The 27156-nt window shown below is 47.2% G+C and overlaps 1 protein-coding gene across 1 annotated transcript in view; it reads left to right on the plus strand.

Moving 5' to 3' along the window:
• The first annotated feature begins 1007 nt into the window (after positions 1-1007).
• Positions 1008-27156, plus strand: part of LOC138249296 (extracellular calcium-sensing receptor-like) — a 63848-nt gene continuing 37699 nt past the window's right edge. The window contains exons 1-3 of the mRNA XM_069203253.1: positions 1008-1154; positions 8297-8422; positions 8799-8976. Coding sequence (XP_069059354.1) covers positions 1008-1154; positions 8297-8422; positions 8799-8976 — 451 coding nt within the window. The remainder of the gene's footprint in view (positions 1155-8296; positions 8423-8798; positions 8977-27156) is intronic.

Consider the following 27156-nt stretch of genomic DNA (forward strand, 5'->3'; position numbering starts at 1 on the left):
TTGATCAGAGATGTGGTGTTGGCATCGTTGTTGTTCTCCAGGTGGAAATTGAGGTCTCCAAGGAGGATGTAGTCCGTAGAGGTGAGCGCGTGGGTGCTCGTGAGGTTGGCGATGGAGTCACTGAAGAGTGCTCGTGGTCCAGGTGGTCGGTAGATGAGCGTTCCTCTGAGAGTTGTGTTGGGATCGGTGTGGATCCGGAAGTGAAGGTGTTCGGCGGTCTTGAGGGTGTTTACTGTTATCCCCCTACCTGCATGCCATCACATACCCTTACCCTCAATCTCACTCCCATCACTCCACCACTTCCCACACACCCCACCTTAACATCTCACTCATCCCAATGCCAAGCCCTGCACGCTCTCCCAATGCATGGACACCACTCACAGCCTTGCATGGACACTCATCACTAAAGCATGCACACTATAGAGAACTAACTATCCCACCATACACCAACGTACACAAGTGAAAGCTGCCAAGGCAAATCCAACCAAAGAGGACAAGCCACGGGTGCACAATATGTCAGACACAGAAACCATAACACATCATTTACATCCCCCACAGCTACCCCAGCCAATGTCACTGGAGAGGAGGTGCCAGCACTATCCACTGAAGAGGCCCACAGTGATGACAGCAACTCTGGTCTTCAGGATCTGGATGACCTAACTGGCCCATCAGGGAACACTGGACAGCCAGTTACCCACGCCCATTCACACCCCCCCACAGAGCCTCCCCCATCAGGAAACACCACCACAGCACACACCTCTGTCCCCAGGACACGTCAATCAGCAGTGTGTCCAACTCTACAGGGACCCAAGGGTACACCTCATACCCAAGACAATCAGGGACCTGGGGTCGGTGGCAGTAGACACACCGTTTAGGGGACAGAGGCACAGGCCAACAGGGACACTTGGAGGAGTGCAGTGCGCCAGGGAGAGGACAGGCCCAGTGAACCGACCCACCAGGAGGCACATGCAGAGATCCTGGGAGCTTATCAACATTCCCAGGACATGATGGGGCAAATCCTGGACAACATGCAGGAGAATAGGCGGCTGCAGGAGGAGCAGTACCAGGGGATCAGGGAGGACTTGCAGGCCATCAAAAACAGCCTGATATCCAAAGCAGGGGTGCTGGCAGACATGGCCATCATTATGAGGGAGGTAGTCTCACACCAGCGGGCCCCTGCCACTAGTCAGACATTTGAACAGCTTTCAACTTCTGCTGCCGGTAGTGGCCAGGAGGCCTAGCCACAGGACTCAGAGGCCACCAGTACCCCTACCCCTACAGAAGGTGAACCACCCCGCAGACGTTCCCTGTGATCCAAACAGAAGCCAGAGACACTTGCCAAGATCCCCACGGGGAAATGAGACTCTCCTGATTGTCACCCTTGTGTCCCACTCAGTCACACTGTCCACCTTGAACTGCCATTGCTCTCCTTCCTATGCCCCCCTTGGACACTGCACCTGTGCTACAAATAGACTGGAACAATACCCTGGATCCTCCATCATCGCCCCATCCCATTGCACTTGCCCCTCCATATTTTAGCACTTCAATAAACACCCTTTGAAAAAAAAGAACCTTGGAGCATGTCATGTATATCAAATATGTATTCATTGAAACAGGTACAAACATTGCAAATCAACTGTACAGAAAATGAGCATAGATTAATGACCTGTAGGTGGCTGTAGTAATCACACCAGGAGTATATGTCAGGTCACCAACATCTGCAATATGAAATTCCAGAGGGAACAGTAAGTGGGCATAGAATTGGGAAATACCAGCATGCCATTGCCACACAAATTCAAACAAATGTAATTGAAATGTGAAGTAACACTGTCCTACCTGTGTGTCATTGGAAGTATTGTTGGATCACAGATGTTCTGTTGTCCTTATCCTCACCCTCTGCCTCATCATCCTCACTGTCCACAGGGTCTACTGCTGCTGCCACACGGGCATCTCCAGTCTCCTCCTCCTGCAGGAATGGGACATGGCGTCTGAGGGCCAGGTTATGCAAACTGCAGCGTGCCACCACTGGGTGAGTAGCACAGGGATCAATCTGTTAGATGGAGGCACCGGAACCTGGCCTTCAGGATGCTAAAGGTCCTTTCCATTATCCTTCTGGTTCGCCCATGGGCCTCATTATAATGTTCTTCTGCCCTTGTCCTGGCATGATAGGTTTAAGTAACTAGAGCCACTTGCAAATATTGAGGGACAACATTTAGCCACACACTAACCCATATGGTCCACACTATAAGCACACACCAACATATACTGGGTGGGAACCAGGGCTCACCTATTAGCCACACCCTGTGCCTCTTTAGTTGTCCCATCACATTGAGATGCTGCTTTTCCTCAGGACAAAGGCCTCATGCACCAAACCAGGATACTTAGCACTGACGTGGGAGATGTTCTGGTCTGCAAGGCACACCATTTGTACATTCATAGAGTGGAAACTCTTACGATTCCTGAAAACCTGTCCATTCTGGTGGCAGGGGGACAAATGCAATATGTGTTCCATCAATTGCCCCAATTATGCTGGGGATATGTCCTATTGCATAGAACTCAGCCTTCACTGTGGCCAAATCTTCAACCTGGGGAAAACAATGTAGCTGCACATGTGTTTAATCAAGGCAGACAGCACTCTTGCCAGCACGATTGAGAACATTGGCTGTGACATTCCTGCTGCCAAGCTCACTGTCACTTGGAAAGAACCAGTTGCCAGGAAATGGAGTAGAGATAGCACTTGCACAAGAGGGGGGATCCCAGTGGGGTGACGGACAGCAGATATCAGGTCAGGCTCCAATTGGGCACACAGCTCTCTGATTGTGGCCCTGTCAAGTCTATAGGTGAGGCTAATGTGCCTGTCCTCCAGTGTTGCCAAGTCCACAAGGGGTCTGTACACAGGGGTACGTCTCCATCTCCTATTCATCCACAGCGGTAGCAATATAAGGGACGCAAGAGTGAGGAGACTGTCACAAACTGAACAATGGAGCTACAACAGAACTTTGCATCCTGTAAACATGTAGTGGGTCATTGTGATGTGCCCAGTGTGTCCTAATATATCATGTGACGCAGCATTATTCCAGGACCTGCCCCCCTCTGAAATGGCATCCTCCTGTCCTGTGTGGAGGGACAGGTAGAAGTGAGGTAATTCCACTGACATTGTGCCCCGTTGCGGGAGCCGGTTGGGAATCGCCGTGCAGCTCCTCATTGGCTAACATTGGGCCCTATGGGGTACAGTGGCCAATGGTGATCTACGCAGGCGGTGACGGTATGCACCGCCGCGGACGTGACCACCATTTTCTATCTGATTCCTCACTTGCTACCTGACCTTCCATAGGAGGGGACCTACACTGTATGTGCTGCTGCGGCCTGTGTTTGGAACCTACCATGGCCCGTGTGACTGGGGAAAGGGCCCCAGCCTTCACTTTGGAGGAGTTGGAGAGACTGGTGGATGGGGTCCTACCCCTGAAGGGACCGCTGTATGGGCCTCCATATCAACAGGTGAGTACACTGTGAGCAAGATGCATGTGGCATGAATGCATGGAGTTGTGTGTGTGAAGGCCTCGTGTAAGGGGGGTGGGTGGATGTCCTCTGGGCGGTGTAAAGGTTCTGTGCTGGGCCATGTGTGTGTAAATGGTGATGGAAACGGATATGGTGGGCCATATGTGTAACAGGCAGGATTGTTTGTCCAATTCTATTTTCCTGTGTGTATTGCCTCTGCAGGTCAGCGCCCATCAAAAGAAGGGTATATGCATGCCATTGCCAAGGAGGTGACCCTGGGGGTCTATGGCAGGTGGAGCACCCACTGTCAGAAACGGTGGGAGGAGCTTCAACGCTGAGCATGGAAGACGGCGGAGGCCCAGCTGGGGATGGCACCCCAACGAGGAAGGGGTGCCCATCGAACCCTGACCCCCCCGATGGCCTGCATACTGGCGGTGGCCTATACTGAGCTGGATGGGCACTTGATGGCTTCACAGCAGCCACAAGGGGCTGAGTACAGTGCCCATCATTTCAACTTATGCATGGTAGAGTGAGGGATGTGCGGGGTGTATGTAAGTGAGTGCCCCTAGGCCAATCTTGACATTGCAGCTTAGGTCCCCTGGTGGCTAGGGTTCAGAAGGGAAAATCTTGCAACCTAGCTCATAGGCATCCACTACTGGTCAGGGCTGCGTGGGTCCCAGGTGTGCTGCATTTGGCGGTGTGTGCCCCTCTCCATGCCTTCGCCGCTAACAATTTCTCTGGTAGGGCAATGCATATTGCGTAGGCCTGTTCCCTGTGTTGAGGGTGCTGTGTACGCCAACGGTGTTGTTTGTGCAGCTATTGACCAAGTGTATTCTTTATCTCTTCACCCCCCACTTTTTGTTTTGTCATCCTGTTCTTATGTGCATTTGCATCATCTGGCGGAGGAGCAGGGGCACCGGCAACTGAGGGAGCTGCATCCCAAAGGACCCAGGAGGCAGAGTCCACCGATGCCGAGAGGACCAGTGGGACGGAGGGCAAGGGGAGCACCACAGCAGAGACAGGAGGTGACAATTCTGACACAGATACCTGCTCTGATGGAAGCTCCCTGGTGGTGGCGGACACCTCTGGAACCACTCCAGCTACAGGTACAGCCGCCACCCCATACCAGCACCGCCCTCCCAGTAGTCCCCCACCGAGTTGCCCATGTCCGCTCACTTAGGAGGGTGGGCATCTCCTTCGCCCCAAGCACCTCAGGCCCTGCCCCAGTAAGCCCTGCTGCCCTCAGTGAGGAGGCTATTTACCTCCTGAGATCCATCTCTGTAGGGCAGTCAACCATTGTGAATGCCATCCAGGGGCAACCAATGCATATCTGGAGGGCATCCACGGTGGGTTGGCAGCCCTACAGGGATCATTTCAGGTTCTGACCTCTTCTCTGAGGACAGCCAGTGTCTCTGTTCCTACCGCCCCCCCTTCAGCTACCACTTCCCGGTCCCAGTCTCCTCAATCCCAACCCATCCAAGGCACATATACAGACAAGCATGCACACAAAACATTACACAGAAGTAGCACAGGCAGCACACTTCAGGCCACATGCCCTCACACAAACAACAGACAGTTGCACATACAACCACATCCAGTGCCTCCACTGACTCCCCCTCCTCCCTCACAGTGTCATTCACACTCACGTCTGCATGCACTGCATCAACAGCCACACCACCATCGCCACATCATGCAGCACCCACACCTTACTTGCAGACACCTCCACATCATCCATCCACACATCCGCTTTGTCCTCTCCCACCCTGTCTGCCCCCCTCCTAAGAGACACAAACGCACGCACACAGTCACCCAACAGCCATCCAACTCACACATGCACACTGTCCATGCACCTGCACCCAGGTCCAGCAGACGTACACCTCCAACAACCGCTCCCTCAACCTCCACTCCCATCCCTCCTCCCACATCCCATCCCAACGCCCCTATGAAGATTTTCCTTGCACGTCTTGACCTCTTCCCTTCCCCTCTACCCCCCGTCCTGCCCGTAGGAGCAGGGTCCCAACAGTCTGCCACTGCTCCCATCAAATCATCAGCTTCTGGCACAAAGGGGCCCCAGAGTGTCACGGCTGTCACTCCTACTGAGAGCACACCTCTGGATTAGAAAGGGAGGACTAGGGTGGTGAAAAGCAAGGGAAGTGAGATGGGGACAGTTGAGGCACCTCCTAGTCCTGGAGGCAAGGACACAAGTGACATGTCTAAGCCCAAGGGAACCCGTCACAAGAGGGGACACGTGGATCCCCCTCCATCAGCAAAGAAAGTGAAGGTTCCCACTCAACCACCAATGAAAGTGAAGGTTCCCACCCAACCACAAATGAAAGTGAAGGTTCCCACCCAACCACAAATGAAAGTGAAGGTTCCCATTCAACCACCAATGAAAGTGAAGGTTCCCACTCAACCACCAAGGAAAGTGAAGGTTCCCACTCAACCACCAATGAAAGACAAGAGGCAACTCAACCACCAATGAAAGACAAGAGGCCCACTCCAACAGCAGAGGGCAAGGAGCCTCCACCTCCAGCAGAGACACAGCAGCCCTCACCTCCAGCAGAGGGCATGTTGGCTACCCTCCAGGGACTGTTGTACAAGTAGCCCCCTCCGGAACCAGTGGGCAAGTTTCCCACTTCAGAGACTGTGGCCTTGCACTCCCCAGCAAAGACTAATGGGCACAGAGCTCCCTCCACAACCAGTAGGCAAGTTCCCCACTTCAGAGACTGTGGCCTTCCCCCCCCACCCCTGCCCCCTTTCCCCTGAGATGCCTGCCCATTTCCAACATGATGCTTGTGAACAGTGGATTCCGGTAGTTGTCAGGAGTCAAGTTGGGCCTTGGACTGTGCCCTGTGGCCACGTGGCCCTTTTGTACTTTGGACTGGCCATTGGCCCATTCTGAACAGGACACACACCTATCCATAGAGGACTGCAACAGGACATGCTAGAAGCAAAACACTTACACAGCCATGTCAACAAAACACACTTGGTTATCAGAAGAATTGCTGGTGCCATTAGGTTCACTTATGTGTCCTTTAATGAAGGCGACACAATGCCCATAGCAAATAAATCACATTTATATCTTATGCAGAACAACACTTTGCACCCACAGAAAAAATTCTAACTGCTGTACAGATAGCTGTCATCAAGGAGGGGCCTCTTGCCCAAGAGAAACGCATTATTGTTTTTACCCCAGTGCCAGCCTTGGAGGCTGTCACCAAAGCTGGCGTTCTTAATGCTAAAGCATTACATCAATGTTTGAGTCAATGAGCAACTTCTCTGATTACCACCAATGTTGATTACATCTTTGATCCAAAACTTCAAACGCAAGAATTTCTCCAATACGAACGGGACTACTCCTCACCACTTGATATCTTGCCACTTAGCAGATACCACACTGTCATTTACACTGATGGTTCAGCAGAAACAGCTGTAGGTACTAAACATCAGCACTCTGCTCCTTGTGCAGCCGTAAGCGGAGTGATGAAGGATGGAAAATTCCACGCTGATCCTGGGGGCCGGCACAGCTCAGCCGGCTAAACTTAAAACCCTTATCCTAGCGATAGCACATACAATCCAGGACAACTCACATTGATTGTCTGTGATTCGTACTACTGTGTCCAGTCTTACAATGATTACCTTAATCATTGGCAATTAAACGGGGTCAGAGACTCAACGAGCAACACCATAAAATACAGAAATCTGTGGGGGAGGGTAGCTGATCTTAAGGATAAGCTACCTAATACTGAAGTAGTCCATACCTTGGGCCACCAACGTGTAGGAGCACACGTTATTGGCAAAACCTTTGTTGATGAAGCAGCCAAACCCGCAGTAGCTACGGCTTCTATTGCTGCAGTGACTCGTTCCCTGATGAGAGTGGGTAATGCAATACTGGCTGCTGTGAAAGCTTCGGCTGAAGGCAAGCCTCTCCCAGAAGCATGCCCTACAAAATGTTCATATCACATCAGTGCACAGAATGTTGCCTTTGCAGCAATTCCTGTGATTGGCGATTGAGTGATCCCCAACCAAGACCAGAGATTAAATCTAATCAAAGCAGCGCTTAAAGGTGTCACCTCTGCACATGCTGCTGTTTCGGCCACAATAGCACTGTTACAGAAACACTTCCGGTGGCCAGGCCTTTATAAACAGACCAAGCAATATGTTCTTTGTTGTGACATTTGCCAGCAGATAAAGGGCTCAAATATCAAACGCCCACCGCAGACATCCATCTCAGTGTCCAACAGGCCACTACAATGTGTGTACCATGACTATTGTAGTCCCCTTCAACCTGATGGTGCATACAAATACATCTTGGTCACTGTGGATTCTTGTTCCAGATTCCTGTGGGTATGGCCTCAGTGGTCATCTGACGCATGGACTCTTATAAAAGACATGCTGATCTTTATCGGTACATATGCGGCTGCAGCATTCAATTTGGATCAGGGCTCTGCCTTTGCCTCTAAGGCATTAAGGACACCATGAGGTAGATGGGTGTTGAACTCCATTACTCCATTACTCCTCACCCTACCATCCAGAGGGTCATTTGGTTAGGAAGAGTAGGAATAGAGATCTAAAGCAGTCCTTAACAGCTAGAATATTAGGCTCTGGCCGCAGTTGGCTTCATCACTTATATGCAGTCCAGAGAGCACTGAATAATATACCAAGACGGTCCTTGGGAGGACGCACTCCTTACAAGGTTCTCTTTGGGATCACTATGTATGTCCCAGATCTAGATGGCCCTGGTTTGGTGCCAGAAGATACACCTTTTGACATAAATGAAAGTCTCACTGTCTTACAGGAGCTTCAGCAATTTCCTGATGATAATTCATCCGCCAGTGCTACCACCTTAGGAATAACGGATTTCCCAACAACTTCTACAGGCTGGATTTCTAAAGTTGGACAGCTGGTTCATGAGAAGATTGCTGTGAAGAAGGAATTTGGCCCATCCTACAGAGCACCAGTCCAAGTCCTGGGAATACAAGGTACCAGAACTGTCATCCTACCACCGCTGCCTTGTTCCAACACAAACAGATTTGACTCCTTTGACAACATCAAACTACATTATGTAGCCGATCCTGCACAATAGACTCAGAGGTTCCTTGGTTAGTTCCCGGTCTTCTCTCACTACCCAACAGGACATACCTCTTCAAAGAAGAAACAACAACACTTCTGACTACACAAGCATATACAACAATGCTACGAATGCCTCCTTGAGCTTAGGGAGGGCAGAAAATTAGCTTTTGCTGATTCCTGTTACCACTTCACTGACAACAGTTGTCCTAGATGTGTCTATCTTCTAGTCCAACTCAACCCAAACAGACAATATCATCTACTATGAACCCCCACGTGAATTGCAACCATCCACCAATAATGCACCTGCTCCTGTGTTTGCAGAGACTGCTTCCGGTTATTTCATCAACCTTGATGACTTTTCTTCTACTTCATCAGCACCTGCAGCTGAAACTATTTCAGAGATATGTAAGCTGCATATATGGCTTAAACATAACTATTTCATTTATCAATGGAATTATTTGTTGATATTTCTGACATTGCTTATCTTTCTTTTATGGATTGGTTTAGTGACTGTTTTTTTTCTCTTGATAAATGGTCATTATCATCCTGAACGCACTTCTGTCAAGCCAGCAGATGAAGTCCTAACTCCATATCTTTCCTCACTTAAAGTCTGAAGATACTTGTCCATTGTGAACATTTCAGCACTACCAATTCCAGATGGTATTGTTTGTAACAAAGTTACGTTCAATATGGCCTACTGAGGTCATTCAAATTCCATATGTTTTCAAAATATCAGTGACTGATGTAATTACACCTGGTGTTGTTTCTGATGACTGCGATGTTCAAATAGTTGATTCAATGCTTGATTCCATGCTTGCTGAATCGTAGGATTATACTGTATTTAAAAGTGATGATCTGTACGTTAACACAAAGAATTATGGGGAAATGCTCTTTTGTAATAATTGGGGACATTACCACCTGCACAGAGCAACAAGACGTAGATCAGTATTTAATTACAAATAGTGGGAACACTGTTCAACTCAACCTGTGGGAAGCCCAAAGCATTATTCAGATACATTTCACATACTTTTCAGGGAATGACATTAAAAATGCAGAATAATACTACTTCAAGTTATCACAATTGCTAAAATTTTGCTAACAAACACTAAATTGATCTATTCAGATTCCTTTGTTTCCCGACTTGCAGTTGAAGGATACCAATAGTGGAAGAACACTATTGATGTAAAACGTATATGGGGAACACAAGATTGGCAAATTCACCCAAAATCTGCTTGCTGTATGAACACCCTACGGCGCGGGTTAATTGTGGGTGTTTCCTCTCGGATCCCTTCCCTGTTTGCAGAGGAACCCGACAGGGATGCCCTCTATCCCCCCTTCTGTTCCTTCTGGCGCTAGAGCCGCTGGCGGCTGCCATCCATGCCTCTCCACTGGTGTCAGGTATCCCCCTTCCAGGAGTTACTTCCAAGCTTTATCTGTACGCGGAAGACATTCTGCTTACACTCACTGACCTCGAGCGCTCCTTGCCCACTTAAATGGGGATTATAGATGACTTCGCTCCCCTGTCCGGGTAACGGGTAAACTGGGACAAAAGTGAGGCCCTCCCTCTTTCATGGCTGACGACTAAAGCAGCGCTCATCGGACTCCCATTTCGATGGACCCCGAAGCACTTTGAATATTTAGGAGTCTTAGTCAACCGTGGCCTGGAGCGAATGGCAGCAGACAATTTAGATCCCCTTTTAACACGTATGCGACTGGACTTCAATAAATGGTCCCAGCTAGGCCTTTTCATGTGGGCAGGTTACAGGCAGTGTGAATGGTCACGGTGCCACGATTCACCTATATCCTAGGACTCCTAACCCTTCAGATCCCTCTCCTCACGCTGCGTTCGATCGACGCTGCAATCAGGTCCTTCGTGTGGGTTACTATGCACCCTCGGCTGGCGCCAACCAAACTCATAGCATGCAGATCTCATGCTGGAATGGAGCTCCCCTCAGTGGAGCATTATGCCCATACCTCCACCTGTCCCCATTAGTAGCCACCCTGCCCGGTCCCGCGGAACCACCGCTATGGGTCCCAGTAGAGACAGAGATCCTCACCCATGCTGGAGGCCTTGATGGGTTCTATTGAAGGACCCCTGTACCCAATTATGATTTGAACCTGATACTGAAGGCAATGCGTGCAGCATGGCGAAGAGCTCACCGTCTCCTAGGGGTGCACCCCTTCCTCGACACCCAGCCCCCCTTATGGCACAATGATAGTTTGCCCGTAGGAGGAAAGCCCCTTAACTGGTCAGAATGGAGAGATGCTGGGATAGACCATCTAGCGCAGGTGTTGGAAGGAGATAGGCTCAAACACTTTGCCAAGCTACAAGAGGAATTTCACCTCCACCCCAAACAGGAGTGGAGATACCTCCAGCTCCAACACTGCATGGGCCGACACACGGAGGTTATCCAACGAGGTCTACAGCCCTCACCCATCGTAGCGTATAGCGTATATGAAGACATGGGGGAAACACAAGGGGGTTATGGCTGGCCTGTACGGACTCATTACAGGTCATCTTCAGTCGCACCCAGTACTCGATAACTTGCATTTACAGTGGCAAGCTCGCCTCCACCAAGTCTTTGACACGGAGGACTGGGCAGACATGGTGGATGCGCTGGATAGAGGCACGTCTAAAATTCTATCTTTCCCAAACACCACATAGTTGGTACTGGACCCCGGCGAAATTGCACAGAGCTGGCCTTCTTCCGCACACGATCTGATCCATGTACTCAGTGGTTGTCCGTCGGTCTGCCCTCTGTGGAAGGCTGTGGAGGACACTCTGTCGGATTCCATGTCTCTACCATCCCCCTTCCCTCTTTCCCTTATTATGTTAAATGACACGGCTCCTCTTCCAGCCCTGATGCGACCGCAAAAAAGACTATTACACACAGCTCTGGCAACAGCGAAAGTGTGTATCTTGCAGTGTTGGAAATCTGTTACCCTGCCCACGCCTGAGGAATGGATAGTGGCGATGATTAATGTAGCTCAGCACAAAAGAATCATCTATAATCTTCAAGATAAGGTAGCCATATCTACTCAGGTATAGGCCCCCTTCCTGTCAGATGTTCTAGTCATGTCTTAGTCATTGCCGTTCTTCAGCTAACAACTTACGCCTGCCATCCCCCCCTCCCCCTCCCCCTCCACCCCCTTTTCCTTTTTCTTTCTCATCCCGGTATCCCTCTCTCTCTCTTTCTTTTCCCAATCCTGTGTGTCCCCTCTCCCTTTCCCACCCCCTTTCCGTTCTTTACTCTTCTCTCTTTCTCTCCCTTTCCTCCTTTTCCTGGAGATTGTCCCCACCTTTAGCTCCCCTTCCTCTTCCTGATCTCCCCATCATCACCCCCTCTCGTCCTTTTCGCCTGTCCCTTCTATTCTTCTTTTTTTCTTCCAACCACTTCTGTATTGGTTGGGGAAACTCCATTTATCTCTTTCTACGCAGACTTTTGTAGGCCCCCTCTATTAGGGGAGTGTTAGGATCCTTCTCCCCCCTACTCCTGTACATAGCCTACATGACTGGCTCTGCCAGGTGGCAGATAGCACTAGCAAAACACCCGTAGAGCCTTTTGTACATGTTGACGCTTACTAATGGGGTGACCTTGTCTAGAGGCTGGCAGATTGCTGCTCACTGACACCATGGACTTATACTCGACCGGGATCCAAAACGGCGATAGAAATTTTCTTAAGGGGCTTATAGATGACTTCGCTCCCCTGTCCGGTCCAAAGCTTGCGCTCACTCTTTGTCTCTTTTCCCCTCCTCCACCTATTACCCTGTTCGGATGGTAGACCTCAACATTGCCATCCTTGCCATCTGCCATTCTTTTTATATTTTCTCTCCTTGTATCTCTTCTCTTTCTCTCTTTTATTATTGTGTGGATAAACACAAAGAAGAAAAAGAGTGCATTGTGGTTACCCGGATTATCTCGAATAAGACATATCTTGAGTAAAAATGTCTTTCCTTGTCAGTTATGGACACCAACAGATGGGACTCGCGATCTGTTATCCTTTGTTTATCAGTGTTTATCTTTTGTTTATTATCGATGTATCGTAATGTATTCATACTAATGTTATCAAAATAATAAAAAAAGATTGGCAAATTCAGGATAGGAAAGCTTTATTTAGAACATGTCTTATTCCTGTTTAAATTATCTTTTTAAATGACACAATTTAACAGACATCCTGTCTAGGATTGGGAAAATTGAAGGAAATTAATGTGCCTATTATCCAAACACTGGCAAAATTCACCAATTGGCAGTCCTTCATAAACATCACAGAGGAAGAATTAGATGCAAAGGTTCAGGCTGGAACCTATAATTCTTCACATTCTAGTCCCGGCGGGTGGTTATTGTGACCAATAGATATGTGTTGTTAATTCTTCAGGGGGTTTCAAGATTAGCCAACCGAACCCTCACTTTGTTTCAGGTCAACACTTAGGCATAGTTACAACATGTAGTTTGGGTAAACTGCACCAGCAATGGTTACCAACTAACACCTTAGCAGTAGTTAAAGAACATCTTAATACCCTATCTGAAGACATAGGCCCTGATTCTAATGTTGGCGAGCCAAGCGGGAACCGCCAGAAGACCGTACCGCGGTCGAAAGACCGCGGCAGTCATTCTGGGTTTCCCACCGAGCTGGCGGGCGACCGCCAAAAGGCCGCCCGCCAGCCCAGTGGGAAACAGCCTTCCCACGAGGACGCCGGCTCAGAATTGAGCCGGCGGAGTGGGAAGGTGCGACGGGTGCAGTGGCACCCGTCGCGTATTTCAGTGTCTGCAATGCAGACACTGAAATACAAAGTGGGGCCCTCTTACGGGGGCCCCTGCGGTGCCCATGCCACTGGCATGGGCACTGCAGGGGCCCCCAGGGGCCCCGCGGCACCCCATACCGCCATCCTGTTCCTGGCGGGAGACCCGCCAGGAACAGGATGGCGGTATGGTGTGTCAGAATCCCCATGGCGGCGGAGCGCGCTCCGCCGCCATGGAGGATTCTCAAGGGCAGCGGAAAGTCGGCGGTACACCGCCGACTTTCCGTTTCTGGCCGCGGCTGAACCGCCGCGGTCAGAATGCCCAGCGGTGCACCGCCAGCCTGTTGGCGGTGCTACCGCGGTCATTCGCCCTGGCGGTTTTTACCGCCAGGGTTAGAATGACCACCATAGACTTACCAGATTTCTTGTTAGGTCCTAGAAAGCCACACTCTTAACGATTCCTATATGCAGTTTACAATGAGATCTGTAAGCTTTCTCATATGAAGCAGCTACGCATTTAAGGCAGATAGATAAGGACAACTTGGAAAAGGCTCTAGCTGTTGTTGATAATGGCATGATCACTCTGTCCAATAGAACATACTCCCTTAATGATATAGGCCCTCATTATGACTTTGGCGGTCTCTGAGCGAGACCGCCAAAGCCACGGGCGCCAGAAGACCTCCAGTACTGGTGGTCTTTGGCCCACCAGTGCTGGCAGTCTTCCGCCTGCCATATATGGTTACTGCCGGATTACCGCCACATTTAGGGTGGATATCTGACAGTAGCCATACTGGCGGATGGTGGCATCTGGCGTTGCTACCACCTGCATTGCCCCACCAGTGGGACACCGCCACCTGTATTATGACCATTAAATTAAGATGGCCTGGTGGGCATCTGACAGGGGAGGGGGTGGGAGGGTGGGGGGAGTTGTATGTGGGTGTGTGGTGTCTGCGTGTGTGTGTGAAAATGCGACTGTGAGTGTTGTGGTGAATGCATGGTTGTATGCATGTGAGTGAATGGGTGTATGAATGTTGAAGTGAGTGCATGTCTGCATGTCAGTGTGTATGCGTGTGGGTATGCATGTTTGGATGTGTGAGTGAATGCATGAATGGATGCGTGTGAATATGTGTGAGTGAATCCGTGTATGAATTCGTGTGTGTATGTGTGAGTGAATACATGTATGGATGCGTGTGAGTGAACGTGTGTCTGGAAGTGTAGGTGAACGGGTGTATGCGTGGTGCATGTGGGTGTCTGTGTGCATTTATACTTATACAGTAACTCAGCCAGAGACAGCAGTAGAACACAGGGGAATAAACTGACAGGCTGCTGCTGCTGGAAGTACATGTTTTACTGAGAATTTCTGATATGGCTGAAAAGGATAGTGTGAATTTACAGAAAATATGCTGTCTTTGTAGCTTCAGGAGCACTTTGCATCACCTCTATGGGAAAATCATGAGAAAACAGTTTTCTCTCAAACGTGATTCATTAAATTCCAGCAGGGTAAAATCACCTTAGAACATACCAGAATTCCTGAAATTAGTATGGTCCTAGCAACAAATAGTTTATATTGTAACTAATATGGGTTATAACCCTTTATGCATGCTCCTTTTTGTGACCCTGAAAACCTGCTTCACTCCACTGCATTTCAATGGGAGTTATCATGTGTATTGATCCCAAGATGGCTGCCAGGACTTCTTGGTTAAAGTTCTGATAGCCAATCAGATCTCACCATGAGATCTGTGCTTACGCTCTGCCTAGTTCTACAAATGTGATTTTCCTTTAATATCTCAAAAACTATCGAATGGATTTACACCAAATAAGAAAAAGCTTGATCTGCGGACCAGAAGCTACTTCTCAGCTAAATTTGTGCAATCACATCCAGCGGTTTGGGATGTAGTTGTGTGCAAAACCACTTTGGGACAGGGTAAGGACGACCTGACTCCTTAGCTCTGGTGCTTGAGTCCCAGAGGGATCCCCTCCCACCCCCGGCAAAAAGCACTTTAAATAAAAAAATGTTAGTTACGTGGGGTGAATCTGTGGCACACATTTTTTTAAAATACAGTGAGGGTTCCAGTGCTTGTTTTAATAAAGCCCCCAGGAGGGCCAGGTCCCGGGGGCATGTGAAAAATAAAGGAGAGGGAGCATGGGCCCCCTGCAGGTTTTTTTATGCCCCAGGGTCCACCACCTCCAGAGGCTTAATTTACATAGAATGCATGGTGGGACTTTACATCCCCCCCATTGCAGACCACCACCTGGGATGTAGCCATTTGCTCTGACTTGATGGGAGCTTTGACATCTCCCGCCGAGTTAGAGAAAACGCTCCAGTTCTAGCAATCAACAGCTCTCAAACAGCTCTCGCTTGCTGGGAGCGGAGGTTTCCTCTGTTACCTTGCCTGCAGACATGTGGGGAGGGAAACACAAAAAACAATTGCTCTCACAGACAGGGAGCTGCATGTTTAGCAACTCCCTCTCTGTGAAAGCAATGCTGGCTCCCCCAGGAGCAAGGGGAGCTGGTTGGTACCATGAGTAACTTCAGGCTCCCCCATCAGTCCCAACTAGTACTCACGGATAACAAGGCTGGGCCCTGGGGATGGGGTCCCGAGGGCTGCAATCGGTATAGGGAGGGGAGCTGAATGGCCCTGTCCCCCCCAAAAAAAATATCAAGGCCATGCCACAGGGGATGTGGTCCATGGGGTTGAGATCAGCCCTGGGGGGGGGCTTGTGGCCCCCTTCCCCAAAATCAAATAATAAAATGTTAAAGCTGGGCCCCAGAGGATGGTGTCCCTGAGGCCGAAATCCATTGAGAAGGAGAGCCATGCATCCCCCCTCCCCAAAAAAGCAAAACAAAAATGTTAAGGCTGGGCCCTGGGGGATTGGGTCCCCATAAGCAAAATCGGCCAGGGGATGGGGCTGCATGGCCCCCACCTCCATTTAACAAAGCCTGGTCCCAGGGGATGGGGTCCCCAGGGCCAAGGTGGGCCATAGGAGAAGGGTCATGTCCCCCAATTGAATTGCAGTGTCCCTAGGGGATGGAGTCCCAGGGCTTCAGTCGTCCAGGGAGGTGGGCCAGACAGCCCCCACCTCACACTGGCATTCACCCAATGAGGTAGCACTTACTAACTAACCAGTCAAAAGTTCTCCCTCTTACACTCATTCACACACCCACACTGATCCTCTGACACCCACTCTCATACCCAGACAGACACTCCCACAGCCACCCAGACCCAGAGACACACTTTTACACCTATTATCCCACACAGAGAGGCCCTGAGGCCAACTTCCCCTGCACACGGCCAAAATCTGTGCCCAGCATGGGGTTGGGTGGTTAGGGTGGTTGACCAAATGGACTGTTTTTAAAAAATGTAACGTCATTTTCATTATTCTACATCATTCCAACTACTGCAACGCACAGCAGGGTTGGGTGGTAATAGGGGGTTGGCCGCTGGGCCTTGCCAACCCCTTCCATGAACAGCTGAAGGCCGTGAGCGGTGGTGGTTCAATTAACGTATAGTAATGAAAGTTACTTTACATTAAAAAAGTCATCAAAATTCACTTAAAAAGACCAAAGGTGACAGGGACATTATAGTTAGGTTCTGAATTTAATCACACAAAACAAGACAAAATCTGCAGTTATAGTTAGAGTTATTTCAAGTAAATATATCTTGCGGCCTAAGGTAACTATGGCTCCCTCGCCATGCCCGACGAAATTGCAACACTCATGACATCTTTGATTACATCATTGATAATATCACTGTAATATTTTCAGTAAAATGATTGAGAAAAAAACTGTGCCAAGTGGGGGTGCGAGTTATAGTTACCTTAGGCTGTAAGTTATAGTTACTTGAAATAACTCTAACTGCTGAATTTTTGAAGGTTTTGTACGAGTAAATTCAGAACCTAACTATAACATCCCTGTAATGTTAATGCAACCTTTTTTAAAGTCAATATATATGTAAATATATATATATATATATATATATACACAATACATATACATAGATATATATAGAGATATAGATATAGATAAAGATATAGATATGGATAGTACCTACTGGCGGTCACCAATAAGTAGTTATAGTTGGGACCATGTTTCAATAGAAAAAACATTTTTTGACTTGCCTATATCTTTGGCACTGTTTGACGAATCTTCAAAAAAAGTGGCCCCGTGATTCTTCTTGCACATGGGAAGTTTTGGGATGATCCATCAAGCGGGGGCTGAGAAAAAGGGGGCTAAAAAAATATTGCATTTCCCATGTTAATTCCCATAGGACCTGTCAACACGTCTACATCCCGAACCACTGGACAGAACTACACCAAATTCAGCAGAAAGCTAGCTGTCAAAAGAAAACTAACTGTCTGAACAAAACAAGGGTTAAAGGGATGTTTTAGTTAGGTTATGAATTTACTCATACAAAACCATAGAAGTTAGATTTCTTTCAAGTAACTATAAGGCAGGAACTAACTTGGACTTCTTTTCTGAGAGTATGTCTCCTCAAAAACATACTGCCAGGACAGCCTGCCCTGTAACCTGTCCCTATAAGTTCCAGACTCACATTCTTCCCAGCTCAAATAATGGTAGTCAGAAGAAACTAGCGTAAACCAGTTCTACCGCAACCCAACAGGCACTGTGTGGCTAGTTCACCAGATCGCCCTACTGGATGCTGTACCATTCCATTCCAGCATATTCGTACACAGTCGCCTGTCCATTCAAGTATTCAACAAAGCAGCACATGCTAGCTGCCCTTAATGAATGCATGAGAAAATATCCCATAGTTGGATTTGTGCAAATACATCAGATTTCGCTGTAAGCAGCTCTGAAGTAGGTAACAGAATATTTCAGTGTCATCCCATTGGAAAAATAAAGATTGTTGCAACATCACAAAATAAAAAAATGAGGTGCCCTGTTATTAACGTACCAGCAGTTATGTGAAGTGTAGTCATTATCTAGCTCCTAGGAAATGAATTGGCTACCATGGGAGATGGCTTCTTCCAGATTAGCATCTGCACTTAATGATCCATTTGATTCTCCGGCTCCCTAGATGCTATGAAATGCTATAAAACCTGAAACCAGAAATAATGTATCTGAAACAATTCGGAACCTCTGAACAGATCCTCTATCTGTTCTGAAAGAATCGTTGAATCAGAAGTTTGTGCAACTGGGAGCTACTTAGAGGACTGAGGCACCGTCTGTTCTGTCACAGCATCTTAAGCCAGAGACCCCAAATACCTTTCGTGGTCTTCCTTCTTTTGAGCTGTATCCACCTGTAGGAAACCCACCTACACTGTAATGGATCTCTCTACCTACATAGCATGCATCCTAATATCTCTAGCAGATGTACAGTCCAAGAGAACCAGCTGTAGCTTAGAAGGTGGCACCCGGGCATCACTCTCCACACACGGAGACATTCTAGTTGGTGGAGTATTTGTGGTGCATTCAGGATTCATTCCATCTGAAAATAATCTAAAAAACATGCCAAAGCAGGTGTCCTGTCAGGGGTAAGACTGAGTTTATACAGTTTATTCTGAAGTGTGACCAGATTTACCAATGAAGGTTTAGATGGCGAAAAGTGTGACTGCTGTATGACTTGTGTGGATAAGTCTGAATAGTGATGTTGTCTGAGCCATGTATATTAAATTATTGATTGAAGTGTCATCATAGACGGAAACTATTCATGAAACGATATATCACAGGGTAAAAACTGAGGTACTGATTGCTAAGAAGAGTGAATTGCGCTAATCATAAAAATGTCACATCTGAGACCTTATAAAAGGTAGCAAGGTAACAAATACATAAGGGTCAAAATTGGTATCCTATAGGACTAAGAACAGTATATTGTTACATGTAATGAAGCCTAGGAAGAGCAATGATGTATCAAGGATGATATGATATTTATTACAGAATGTATAGAGGTGTCACGGCTGATATCCTGTGACGGGTGAGAACAGTGCAATAAACTGTGTATAGAGGTGTCACAGCTGATATCCTGTGAGGGGTGAGAACAGTGCATTACAGCATGTATGGAAGTCTCACAATTGATATCCTGTGAGGGGTGAGAACGGTTTATTACAGCATGTCTAGAAGTGTCACGGATGATATCCTGTGAGGGGTAAGGACTGAAATTACAGTCCTTATACAACTGTCACAGCTAATATCCTGTGTGGCGAGGGAACAGTTTGTTACAGGATGTAAAGGAGTTCCACAGCTGATATCCTGTGAGGGGCAAGAATAGTTCATAACAGTATGTATTGAAGTGTCATAGCTGATATCCTGTGAAGAGTTCATTACAGTATGCATAAAAATGTCACATCTGAGACACTGCAAAAGGTAACAAGGTAACAAATACAGAAATGTCACAACTGACTTTCTATAGAACTAAGAGGAGTATATTTTGCCTCATATACTGAAGCCTCCGAAGGGTATGTATGGCTATGGCAACGATGTTATGATGTTAATTATGGAATGAAAACAATTGACACAGCTAATATTCTGTGTGAGCACAGTGTATAACATCTTGTAATAAAAAGATGTCCAACAAAACATTTTAATGATGCATAACTGCTCATAGTGTTCAGGTGTCTCCTCACTGCATGTCTGCCAGTAGCCGCTGGATAACATGGGGGGAGTGATGTGTCATATATTCAGTCCTTTGAGAAATGCTGCATCATTTAGGATGCTTTAAGATGGCCCAGTGTTGAAATGGGGTGGTCCTAGAAACAGGACAATGGCATCACCCTGATGGGAGAGTACAAGGGTTTGAACAGCAGGTCTTTATAGAAACAGCTGGGACCAAGCCCAGTTGTTTTTTCTTGGCGATGTGTTAGATTGGGTTCTCAACCCACACTTCAGCCAGATACAAAAACTCCAGAATAATTCTACTTTGTTTATTCGTCCATCATCCTTTTGTGTTGCTAGACCCATCTAGCGGCAAAGTTATGGAGTTAACTTTTTTTTACCGTGTAAACCTACCTTGTGTCAAGGAGATGCAAGGTAGGCGTTCCCGGGCAAAAAATGACTCAGAGGCCCCATTGCCTTATTTATCCTCCTGTGCAAAAATCACGCATCGGAGGAGGAGGGCCTTAAATAACCTTAGCGTCATTATTTAACACCTGGGTATGGGCAGGCGTTAGGGGACATGTGGGGCATTTTCTACGGTCAGAGACCATGGAAACAGCCAACAGGTGCCCTTCCCACCCCCACCCACCCGCACCCACACCTGCAGGACACCTAAGGATGGGGGGACTCATCCCAGGTAAGCCCAGGTTAGTTTTTTTCATTTTTTTTTTCAAAAGTGGCATAGGGAGCCTAACTTGGGCCCCACTACATGGCACTGTGCCCAGTGGCCATAAGACCCTGGGCATGGCCATTGGGCTGGGGGGGGCATGACTCCCGTCTTTACTAAGGGGATTGTGCATAAACAAAATGTTTCTAGTCAGGTTAGAGTCATTTTTTTTACTCTAACCTGACTAGCGCCATTCATTTCCGCACAACCTCCAGTCATCCCTACCCCTCCCCTACCAGGTTATCGTCATTTATTTTCACGCTAAGTGGGCCTTAGCACCAGCTTGCGCCATTCCTTAAATATGACACCCGGCTGGCGACCAGGAATGGCACTAGCTGGTGGTATGCTTTTTGAGGCAAACCTGCGCTAATGCAGGTTTGCGTCAATCAGGGCCTGAGTTTAAAGTTGAACAAAAAAAGGACATTCACAGTGGGGACTCCAGGTGATGACCATGGGCTCAATCTTTATTGAATTGATTACTCTAGTTGGAAACAGATTTTAATACAATTCAGAAATAAGCCACATGAGCTGGGATAAAAAAAAAATCCCATTAGAACAAAATAACTGTCCCTTTCATGAGGAGAGAGCCATTTTTATGAAACAACATTAGGAAGATTCTACCACTTATGTAGAGAATGTGCCAATTGTCTTACCAAAAAGTGGATATTTGAACATAATGTCAAGAGGCACAAGCTATAATAACATTTGCTTTTACTTAGGCACAAATCCAGTTATAACTTCATATGGTTAGTCAGTATGAGCTCGCATATATCAGTATGAGCAGGTATATCAACCTCTTTTTCTCATTTAAAAAATAAAAACAACTAACATGCCAGAGTGAAAGGATGGCGGAATCTGCTATATGTCAACATACTACTGAAGAGAATAGTTGAGGTAGCGTTTAGCTCCTAGGAGAACCGTCTTAATCCATTCTGGTCTTCAACCCACAATGTTTTCAAAGTTGGAACAGATTTTATTACTTTTTGTATCTCTGCCTACATAAAAGACAATGAGATAGTGCTAGTCTGCTCGTTGGTGTTTGAGAAGATACATAATTTATTTATTATTTAAAGTCACAAAGCTTAAGTAGCCTTCTAGATAATTTGGTAGTGTGATACTTTCCACATATCTCCAATTTCTGATACTTATATTTCTGTGCTTACATTTTCAATGTAGTTATATATTTAGGATGTATTTATATATAAATATCCTTTCGGTGTTCAAATCAGTGGCTTGCTAGTGTACACCTCCTCCTTCAATACCGTCAGATCCTTTGATGGCTTTGATGAAAGATAAGTGTAAAACATCATCTTCATAGGAAGAGGATTCAAGGGAGTTGAGGATATTGGCAAAGTCTATGAAAGACAGGGATTTGATGTAGATGGAAGGAGATGTGGCCTGTTGGCCAGAGCTGCTCTATTTGGGAACCGGGGAACCCAGTTAGGATCTAGGGCCAGACGTAGCACAGTTTTGCGAGTCGCAAATGGCCCGATTCGCAATTTGCGACCTTGCAAAATCCGAAATGGGATGCAAAGATCCCATTTCCGAAGTGCAAATTGCGATGCAAGCCATTTGTGACTCCGAAAAATAGCGACCTGATTTTGCGACCCGCAAAGAGGAAGTCGCAATTTGCGAGTCACAAACCATATGAAAAAGGCAGTCGCAAATTGCGACTAGTCGCAAAAAGCCCATTTTGCACACCCAAATTACCACTAAGTCAGTGCAGGTGGTAACCAGAACCAAAGTATAAAAGGAGACCGAGAAGGCATCTGGGTTAATCAAAATGGCTGAACTGTATGTGATAGCATGGAGGAGGAGTGTCCACGCCGCCCAGCAGAGGAGGATGAGAAGCCAGAGACAGGAGAGGATATACCGAACCAAGCAGACACTTTTCCAACAAACTGAGGAGGAGATTTATGACAAATATAGACTGAGCAGTGCAGCAATATTAGAATTAATTGAACTACTCAATCCGCAGCTTCAACGACAGACAATGCACGGCAGCACCATCCCCACACATGTTCAAGTGCTATGCTCACTGCACCTCTTGGCCTCGGGTAGCTATCAGGGGGTGATTGCTGTGTCAGGTGGGGTATCCCAAAGTGCACTCTCACGATTCTTCCGATGTTTCCTAGATGCCATACTCACACACATGTCCAGATATATATACCTACCCAGGAATGAGGCAGAAATTAACAGCACCAAGTTGGACTTCTATAGAATTGCCAACTTCCCCCATGTTATAGGGTGTGTGGACGGGACACATATACAAATCTGCCCTCCTGCAAATCTGGAATATGTGTTCTGCAATAGGAAATGTACCCACTCACTAAACATCCAGGTGGTATGCGACACCCATAATGTCATTCCTGACATTGTAGCCAAATTTCCAGGGTGTACACATGACTCATACATGTTCAGACACAGTGGGATACACCAACGCCTAGAACGTGGGGAGTTTAGAGATGGATATCTATTAGGTATTGCTGACTACACCCTGAAACCGTACATACAGGTCACTGTAGAAACCATCCATGCCCTGCTAACATTGCTTATTTTTGCCAAACAGGTGACAGTGCATATGCTCCAAGACCATGGATACTTACCCCGTACCTAACACCTTGCAATGAGAACGAGAGGCGATATAACAGTGCCCATCGGCGGACCAGAACTGTCATCGAGAGGACCTTTGGATTGTTAAAGGCAAGATTCAGATGCCTCCACAAAAGTGGAGGTGAGCTCCAGTATGCCCCAGAAACAGCATTCAAGATCATTGGCGCATGTGCAATCCTACACAACATTGCCACCAGACGTGGGCTACATCTCACCCCTGAAGACACAGATTCGGAGGATGAGGAGCAAGAGCTACCACAATGACGGCCTGGGGATAGAAGCATTACAAATCAAGCAGACAGAGACACAACCACATTGCAACCGAACACTTTGGCAGGTACGTGGCAACTGTCACTACACTCACTGATGTCAGACAAACAGAACCCAGTTGTGTAGTGGAACTAACAAAACCTTTTTATTTGTAAACTAAATGATGAAAGAAAAGTGCTGTCCGTTAAGGTCTGTACATGTCCAAACGTGATGAGGGCACATTGACATCATGTGCCTCATGACTCATGCTGTCTCATGGCTTACACCCTCCTCCTTGTGCGCCCAGCATGGCTCATCCCAGGTGGTTCAGCTGACCCCTGCCGTGCACTTGCACTCCTGAGCATACGGCTGTCACTTGCAGACACACTACTTATTGTGGACCCCTCCTCATTGTCCTGAGGGGTCTCACCTGTGCCTCTTGCCACCTGCCTAGCTTCCATCAAGTCCACTGCATGGCTGATGCGGCCAAGTCCACGTGCCACATCCCCCACAAAGTGGCCAAGTTCCACCTGTAAACTCACTGTCCGTCTAGACAGGCCAGTAGTGTTTGTTGCAAGACGCCCAATTGAAGCTGCCATGCGGTCGAAGCGTGCCACTGTGTGGCGTTCCCTGCGCCTTGCGCTGCGTCTGTCTGCCACCAGTTCCATCACAAGTTGGCAGAAGGCCTAGGTGAGATCTCCCACATTTTCATTCTGTCTAGTGAACTGCGTGTTCACTTCAGTCAGGCCAGTGGTCATGTTGCTCTCCATTCTGTGCAATGTACTTGATATTGACCGCAATTGTCTGTTTTGCAGGCGCTGACCGTTAAGGAGGGATGCCTCTATTCCTGACATTGCTGCCTCCCCTATCTCCTCCTGGGGCACCGCCAGAACTCAGCGCCTGTGTCTGCGCCTTTGTCGTGCTGCTGGCTCTGGATGACTTGCTGTGGGGCTGGGGCCAGGGGTCATGTGAGCTTCCCCCATTTCCTGCTCTTGTTCCTGAGGGGACTCTGGTGGTGTCCTGCTGGGCCCAGGAATTTCTGCTGCAGCCTCCTGCACTGTCTCTGGCCTGTTGTCTCCTCCCTGCATGTTGTCACTGCTGGGGGTGTCTTGTGGGAGACCTGTGGGACATAGGGAATACACTGTCAGTCTCTCACATCTGTTTATGCCTCATAATAAACATTTGTCTATATGCTGACTACTGTACTACATTTCCCATAATGCACTATTCTAGTGGTTGCTAGACTGGATTGGAGCTAATCTGGTTGTGCCTGCTGCTATGTACTGGGAGAGTGTGGATACTGCATTTGTAGGTGTGAATGCATATCTCATGGTACTCACTTTTGGATGTCCCTGGGGCAGAACTGTCCACTTCTCCCATTCCGACTACGGCCTCAGGCTCCAGGGTCTGCTCCATCATTTCTCCCATGGCTGTGGGTGGCGGGACGGTGGATGGCCCTCCTCCGGTGCCACTCGTTTCTCTAAGCCGCTCTGCTACCCTCTCCTTTGTCCTGGAGCGCAGGTCATACCACCTTTTCTTGATTTCCTCCAGGGTGCGGTGGCTCACCCCTATGGCATTAATCCGGTCCTGGATTTGCAGCCAAATCTTCTTTTTTTTCTGTGTCTGGGACACTCAGGGCTGCCTTCTCAAACTGTTTGTCATGGTGCTGGAAGCATTCCTCTGTGAGCACCTCCAGTTCTTTCTCCTAGCACTGCCTGTTTCCTCAATAGTAGCAGCAGGTCCTCTCTCCTGGGTGTTGCACAGCAGTTTGGAAAGGGTGTGGTCCTCCCTCCTCTCAGGTGTATTTGATGACTTCCTGGTTCTGATGTCATCACCAAGAGCCAGGAAGTGAATTTCCAAACTGTTATGCTGCACCTGCAGGCAATTTGCGGGCCAGTCGCAATTTGCAACACCCTACTCGCAAATTGCGAGCTCGCTTTTAGCGAGGTTGCAAAAAGCGACCTCGCTAGAAGCGAACTCGCAAAATGCGGTGCGACATCAATTGCGAGTCGTAAATTGGTGTTGCAATTTTTTCTTGGATCCGATTTTGCGAGTCCGAAATTGCGATTCGCATTGAATTGCAATTTCCGACTCGCTATTTTTTTCCTACCTACATCTGGCCCCTAGTTCTTTGCTCAACAGCTTGTGATTCTGGGCCAATTAATTAAACTCCCTGGATCCATGAAAATGTGTTTTGTGATCTGGTTCTCTTGTAATGTGCTTGAAAATCCTTGGGCACTGTTTATGCTATATAAACTACTGCAAAAAAGGATAACCATTGTGGCAGCCAGTGCGTAAGAAAGGTGTAAGAGAGAGTAAAGGAGGTTTGGAATTGTTGATGTGCTATCAGAGCTGCTATATTTTTTTCCCTCAAGAAGAGAATGATGATATCTCTTTTGCAGTATAATTGCATCAGGTATTGAGCAGATCCAATGTTTGAAAAATTTGAAATGCATTATGCTACTGCCACAGACACTGTCCTGATAATTTTGAGACTCAGGTCTAGCATGTTAGAGACAGAATTCAAAGTCTTGGCTTGACAAAAATGGAGCTTAGACATTGCTTCAGAGGAGCTTATTCTACCTTCTCACGTGGTTCACCAATAATTTGTCAAGCTGTCTGTACTTGGAAATGACACTACTTTAATGAGTCCTACATAAAGGACTTTCATTGAAAGTGAAAAACGCTGCCAGCGTTAACATTAAGAACTTGCAATGAGGGACAATGTGTTTGTCTGACTTTCCCCATTTATAACCACTGAAAACAATATTTTTTCTAATTGAATATTTATTTATGGGGATTTCTGTCTTACATAATATTATTTCCATTCTTCAGCTTGGTATGGATTTTTATATTCTTTATTTCCCTTTATTTCTTGCCTGTATTATTGCTTGGATGTGCTGTTAATCATAGTACCTCACAGATTTTCTCTTAGGAGTGCCTGACTGCCTTTGTGATCAAACCATAGCTGCAAAATGTGGGTATAGGAACTCTTATGGAAACAGCCATATATGTGGACCGACATACTGGGTATTTCTGAATATGCCAGTTACTCACAGGTAGTTAGACTAAAGAAACCAAAAATAGTCTAACTACAGTTTTGTCTACACAATTTCAGCTGCTGATTCATGGACCATGCAGAATGCAGTATATATACATGTGTATATATAATATATATATATATATAGGCAGGTATATTTTTCAAAGAGTAGGGTTTGTTATCACTGAACAAGGAATATCAAATAAGGTTGTAATTCAATGAACATTTAAGGGAAGAGGAAATAAGAGTAAGGTAACCATATAAAGTGTGTGGCTCTGTATTGGTGTGTCACTGCAACACTATTTACCATTTATCACATACTATAAAGTGACCGCAATTCTGGAATGAGGGTCTTGTTTCATATTTTATCTGAAGTATCAAATATGGCTATACATGCAGCAATATACAACCGGGTGTCCTTACGGCTTCCTTTTGTATGTATCTGTCACTACTGTTTAATTATACTAGTCTTCCTGATACCCAACAGAGCAGGGATGCTTTCTCCTGATATATATAGAAAGCACTACTAACAACTGCTCTTGAAACAAAGCTTTGTTTCAGTAAAATGCTGCTCATCATTTTTCTAGCATGTCTGTTTCTTCTAGTGTTGACTGTTATTATAATTATTTATTTCTCTACATATGAGATTTAGGGATATAAAC

The sequence above is a fragment of the Pleurodeles waltl genome, chromosome 8 (assembly GCF_031143425.1).
Source record: "Pleurodeles waltl isolate 20211129_DDA chromosome 8, aPleWal1.hap1.20221129, whole genome shotgun sequence".
NCBI lineage: Eukaryota > Metazoa > Chordata > Amphibia > Caudata > Salamandridae > Pleurodeles > Pleurodeles waltl.